This window comes from Phalaenopsis equestris, unplaced genomic scaffold, assembly GCF_001263595.1.
Source record: "Phalaenopsis equestris unplaced genomic scaffold, ASM126359v1 Scaffold000002, whole genome shotgun sequence".
Taxonomy (NCBI): Eukaryota; Viridiplantae; Streptophyta; class Magnoliopsida; order Asparagales; family Orchidaceae; genus Phalaenopsis; species Phalaenopsis equestris.
Window position 1 is genome coordinate 50,280,089 of NW_018164444.1, and position 6,380 is coordinate 50,286,468.

Below are 6,380 nucleotides of genomic sequence, written 5' to 3' on the forward strand. Positions count from 1 at the left end.
ATAATAATAATAATATTATTATTATTATCTCTCCGCGTCTTTTTTTGCCGAACACGTTATCGCAACAAAATAAACTTCTCCCTTAGGTAAAATCGACGTTCTGAACGCACTGGTGTGGTCCGTTTTGCCGTTCGGGGTCATTTGGACCACTTTTTCAGCAATTTGGGTCAAAACTATAATTCACGCATTTTTACCTCGCCTACGCTATTGTGGTGCAATGAGTGGCTTTTTCAAGTGGAATCGACGTTCCGGGCTCACTCGCGTTGTCCGCTTCGTCGTTCGGGGTTGTTTGAACGAGCTCGCTGTTGATCGAGTCAATTCGAGCCAATTTCGTGCACGGCGCGACGTATAGAATTTGTGGGCACTCGTGACATCCAAAAATTGATGCCAACACCTGTCCCCCAACAAGTGTGCTGCGCCACTGAGCATATTATCAGGTTTCGTAACCCGCAAAGCCTTCAAAATTCTCTGTTGTGCCAGCAAATCTTTTACCCTTGTTTGCCACAATCCAAAGTTCCCGGTTCCATCGAACTTCACTATCTTGAATTTTGCTCCAGACATTGCTATTTGAAATTTAATCATGCACCGTATTTTCCTTCTTTGCTTCGAAAAACAAAAGAAAATACTCCGCAAATAAATTCAAAGAATCCTGAATTTTTCCTTGTCAAATGCAACAACTATCCCGTGATTCTCTTATGATTCGTGAATCAAATTTTCCCACGAAGCACTTTTCCTGCTCGTACCAGTACCTCGGCCAATTGCTGTTTTCCGCGAGCTGAGCCACGAATCCCTTCGCACTTGTTCGAGGAATAACTCCACGAAACTCTTGTTCACGAAATAATTGTGTTTGCTCCCCTCCTGCACCCTGCCGAACTCCACCTGTCGCAAAATCTTCTGCGATGAACCGACAAATTTAACTGGTCGAATTTCTCAGATTTTTCGCAAAACAAGGCTCCTGTTCGCGGTGGACAGCCTCTGTTTCCCACAGATTGTTGAACCTGCCGAACTCCTCTGTTTCCTGAAACTGCACGACCTTCTTCCGTGAAATATCAACGATCTGACCAGATCTTCCCCAAAAGATCTGCCTGGCCTGCCTGTCCGAAATGCTGGAATGCCTGCGCGAACTACTCCTCTGTTGCCTAGAAGCTTCCTGTCGCGAAACAGCGTCCGAAGCACCTATGAACAGTCGTCGCGATATTCCGCGAACAACACCCCCCCCCCCCCCCCGCCGTGAACCCTCTGTTTGCGCGACAGAAGACGAACTGCCGAACACTCCGCCGATTCCGAACTGGTCTGGTCTGCCGCAAAACCCTTTGCGTCGCGAATCCCCAGCCTATTCGTGAATCCGACGCAACTCCTTCGCCTGAATCGCAGAAGCCTCCGAGCCGAATCCTCTTCACCCGTGCCTCTGTCGTACGCGGAGAACTCGCGCCTCTGTCGCAAGCGGCGAACTCAAGCCTCTGTCGCAAGCGTCGATCGACCGAAACCGCAGCCCTGTCGCGAACTGTCACGAACTGCTCCCCTGTTCTGCGATCCGCTCTGCCTCGTTCGCCCGTCCCGAACTCGTGCGAGGATCGCCTGCGAACTGTTCTGTTCCGGTCGCGATTCCTCCTTCCGCGATTCACAAGCATCGAAGCCCGTCCGCGATACTCTTCTGTCCGAACGAACTGTTGTTCACAGTCCCGCGCGAACTGCCTTTCTGCCGCCGAACTCTTCTTCTCAAATCTTCTTACTGCGTCGATCTTTTCCTCGAAAAATTCTCTGATACCAATTGTTGTGAAATTAGTGGAATAAAAACAGGAATCGACACAAAATCAGAATAACACAGAGATTTAATGAGGTTCGGCAAAGAATTGCTTACGTCCTCGAGAGCGAGCAGTGATTTCACTATCTCAGAGAAGTTACATACCTATAGGGTTACACATCTATTTATAGATAAAACTCACAGATAATTACAATCACGCCCTCGCTCCCCCGAACCCCCTTTATTCCAAGAGACATTCCTTTTCACTAGGAGACACACATCTTCATCAAGAAACTTCAACTCCCTAGATATGAGCCATACCTAACAAAAGTTTCATCCATAATATAATATTTCCCTGAAAAGACATAAAATCCAAAGTCTTCACACAACCGAGACAAACCCTGTTCTCATCAATCTGCACAAAAACATTGTCATGTTCCCCCTTACAACTTAGATCAAAGAGCATAATCATATAAACAAAACTCGTACTCATCATACTCATAATACAGTCTGCACCCCTCCTTTCTGAACTGTTTAATGTGACTAACTTTGCCATTTATCTCTTCATCTTCTCCATCAAATCCAACACAATCCTTCAAATTCAATATCTCCAACTCCCTGCAACCATTCACTAGAGTCATCAACTCCTTCTTAGCCAAATACGAGTTTTTCAGCTCCAATTTCTTCAGCTTCGGCAGATATCTAACAATGGCTAACGCATCTTCTCCTCTCACAGATCCTGAAACCATCAGCCAACAAAATTTTCTGCAACTCAAGCTTATATTCTTCACCAAATCAACAAAATTAGCAGGCTTTGATTCCATCTCCAACCTCTCTAGATAATTCCACCTTCGAACAAGTTGAGGAATCTGAACTTCTTCAGTTCGTGACATTACTGGCAAAGCAACGTGCTTTAATTTCGGGCACCTGAAACATTAATACACTTCTGATCACAAGACTGTATATGTATGTATATATATATATACCCATTGTTGGTAGCTGCATATATACTTACTCATTGGATGCTAATATGAGATCATCGATGGAAGTGAATTTCAGGGGAAATCTGAGCTCTGTTACAGATTTGCAGCTTCGGATTGTTGTAAATTTTAAGAAGTGTGTGAAGGAGAAGTATGGGAGATGGTACTGAAGGGTGAAGCTTTTTGAAAAATGGCTCCATGGAAGGAGGTCGAGTTGCCGGAAGTCGAGCTTTTGCCAACATAGAGGGTGGCCGGCAGCGAGAAGCCATGATTTGCATACGAAGGGGATGGTGAGGGTGAGGTCGCTGAGGCCGAGCCTCCTGAAGATTTCAACTAAGCAATCCAAGTCCATTGCTGACCATGATCTTTGGCAACACATGTTTTGTTTCTGTTGAGGAAGAAGGAGTTCTTTATGTTGCTTGCAATGTTATTCATATGTATATATATGAACAAAATTATATGGTTCGGCTGAAGTAATGGGCACTTTTCTTGATAAGTTTATTTTTTTTTCATAAATAAAAGTTCAAATTTGTTATTTTTATCACAATTTTTATTCAAAATATTCAAAAGAAAATAAATGATTAGCTGAAACGATTTTTACTAGCTGTTAACATTAGTTCGGAAAGACATTAGTTCGGAAAAAAGGAGAACAAGAGTTAGGAAAGCACCTCCATCGCCAACCTCATAGAAGGCATCTTATTATTGCTGGTATCCTTGATATTGGTGATATAACAAATTATGGCGGAGCATTAAGATATTCTCTTAAGAGATATGGAAATGGCTTGACCTGGGGACGGGGATTTAGCAAGGAAGGGAGGTCGTGGACGTCATCGATGATGGTTGATTTATTTCCCTGAGAGACGAAGATGAATCGACCTCAAGACATCAAGTAGACATGACAAGAAGGTTGTCATAGCCATTGTAGTGTTTGAATTAGTTCAACTTTGAGGGTAACAGTGAAATGAATATGAAAAATTACAGCGCTCTAGCCTTAATCGCTTTATTATTGACCGTATTGGCCAAACCACACAAAAAAAGAAGACATACACATCCTTGTTGATGTGAGATTATTATGAGTGTGAATATAATGATTTAGTTGAACATTATAAGAATTCAAGCTATTTATGACGGTTATAAGCCGACAGTAAATATGAAAATAATATAGATTAAATATAAACCTATAATTTTTCAATAATCAAAAGAGTATAGAATTTTGGTTTGTCAATAATCTAAAGAACGGTGACATTTCCAACAGCTTTTATCATCCGACGATTTACTGATGGCCATAATTCACAAGTTTAGGGTAGAAGCATAACCGTAAGTTAGCAGTTAGTTATCTGTCAGTTACAAAACCAATGAGTCAAAGCTTTTGATTTATGTCAAAAGTATAATCATTGGTTATCCATCAATTAACCCTCGGTAAAATAACTAAGGATTAAAAGCCATCAAATTCATGCCAAAGGAAAAAAAAAAAAAAACATCGGTTGCTCTTAGTTAAGTTTGTAGTTTTTTAGGCCACAGTTTTCCAATAGCCGTCACTTAACCATTAGTTTTCATTGATCAAATAATAGATGGTTTGTAGCGTCAGCTCATAAAAATAAAATGTGATAGTCCGTCATTTGGTCATCGAAAAACTATAGAAAATAAATGACATCGAAAAACTATAGATAATAAATGACATCGAAAAACTATACATAAGAAAATAAAGTGCCGTTTTTCATATTATAATGTCTACACTTGTAATCGTACACAAGGACAAATTCAATTACTTATCTCACAATAAGGGCTGTCAGAACGGCTCGTTGTTCGCGAATTTCTCATGTTCGGCTAGCTAAGAATCTCGTGTTCGGCTCATTCGCTAAGTTAACGAGCCGAACACGAACAGCACGAACAAAGATTTGTTCATTACATGTTTGGCTCGTTTTGGTTCGAAATACCTAACCAATTAATATATTTTTAAAAAACTTAATTAATAGTATTTTTAAAAAACCAATTAATATATTTGATGAGTAGTATTTTTAAAAAACTTAATTGGCTATAAGACTATAAAGATTTATAATCAATTATAAGTATTAATTAAGAAAATAAAATAAAATTTATTAAATTAAATTCAAATGATGTTTTAATATAAACAATAATTGCCCTAATCCTTAACATCATATGGCTATCTGATTAGGGTTGTCAAAATGACTCTTTGTTCGTGAACGGCTCGTGTTCGGCTCATTAAGCAAACGAGGCGAACACAAACATACATTTTGAGCTCGAAATGTAAACAAGTTGAACATGAGCTGAGTTTGGGCTCACTCGTGTTCGGTTCGTTTACACCCCTACTCACAATCAAGCACGGCAAAATTGACTTTTTTTATGGCAAAATTGACTTTTTTGATGGCCAAGCAAACACCACATATACGATAGTGAGTCTCATTGCTTATACATCTGACATCTCTGTCTAAAAGTTAATGACAACGCTGTAAATTAATGCTGATTTCAGAGAATTAGGTTCACTTTGCTATCCTTGATCTCGATATGTCTGTAGAAAATTTAAATAAAATCAAATTCAACGCATTTAGGTTCGGGAATTAGAGCCGTTTAAATAAGAATAAGAAATCTCCATATACATCATAAAGTATGATCAAATATATGAAAAATTTAGATGCAACTACAAATATCAGATAACCGAGATTCGCACAGCATTCAATAATCATAAAATATATCCGTTTAAACGGAAACCTTTGTCCCATTTAATACATTCATAAGCATCTTCCAAATAGAGTTTGCAGTGCTTGTCCTTGAATTCTCTAATGGCGGAAACCTTAGCTCTGATCTCCGAATCATCTCCTTTAAAACCAACGCAGCCATTCACGTTCAATTCCTGCAACTCCTTACATCCTTCCACTATAACCAGCAGCACTTTTTTGGGCAGAAAAGATCCGCTCAAGTTCAATTTTTTAATCTCCGGAAGAAAACTAACAATCGCCATGGCATCCTCTCCACTTATCTTCCCTGAAACAGTTAACTCAGAAAACTTGTTGCAGTAATGGCTAATGTTCTTCAACAATTCTGCAAAATTCGAAGGGTTGAATTTCAGCTCCAGCCGCTCCAAATCTTTCCATTTGCGCATAAGTTCAGAAAACAGAATTTCATTATCCGAGCTCAGAATTGGCAGAGCAACAGACTTCAGCTTTGGGCACCTAAACAGTGGAGAATATCTTCAAAATAAGAATCAATTCAATCGGAAAAAAAAAAACATTTTTTTTTCTTGTTTGCGTTAACTTACTCATTGGAAATGAATTCAAGATCCTCTGAAGAAATGAATTTGAGGGGAAGACTTAACTCTGTTACAGAGTTCCTGCCTAGCTTAACGGCTAGTTTTAGAAGGTGTGTGAAAGAGAAGTAAGGGAGGGAATAGAGCAAAGTGAAGGTTTTGGAGAAATTGCTCCATGGAAGAACGTCGAGTTGCCGGAAGTCGAGCTTTTTCCAGCAGAGAGGGTGGCAGACAGCGGCGAGCCATGATTTGCAGACGAAGGGGACGGAAAGGATAAGGTCGTCGAGGCCGAGTTTCATGAAGATTTCAACCAAGCAGTCAGCCTCCATTGCTGACCATGATATTCTGCCATCCATGCTTAGTTTCTGTGAGGGATTTGGTGAGGGAGGAC

At 40.2% G+C, this 6,380-nt stretch overlaps 1 protein-coding gene across 1 annotated transcript; it reads right to left on the reverse strand.

Moving 5' to 3' along the window:
- Positions 1 to 5,314: 5,314 nt before the first annotated feature.
- LOC110038973 (F-box/LRR-repeat protein At3g48880-like) lies at positions 5,315 to 6,380 on the reverse strand. The gene is made up of 2 exons (XM_020743905.1): positions 6,002 to 6,380; positions 5,315 to 5,915 (listed from the first exon to the last, which is right to left on the reverse strand). Exons 1-2 carry the CDS (start codon positions 6,343 to 6,345, stop codon positions 5,426 to 5,428), a joined length of 834 nt encoding a protein of 277 aa, XP_020599564.1. The 5' UTR covers positions 6,346 to 6,380; the 3' UTR covers positions 5,315 to 5,425.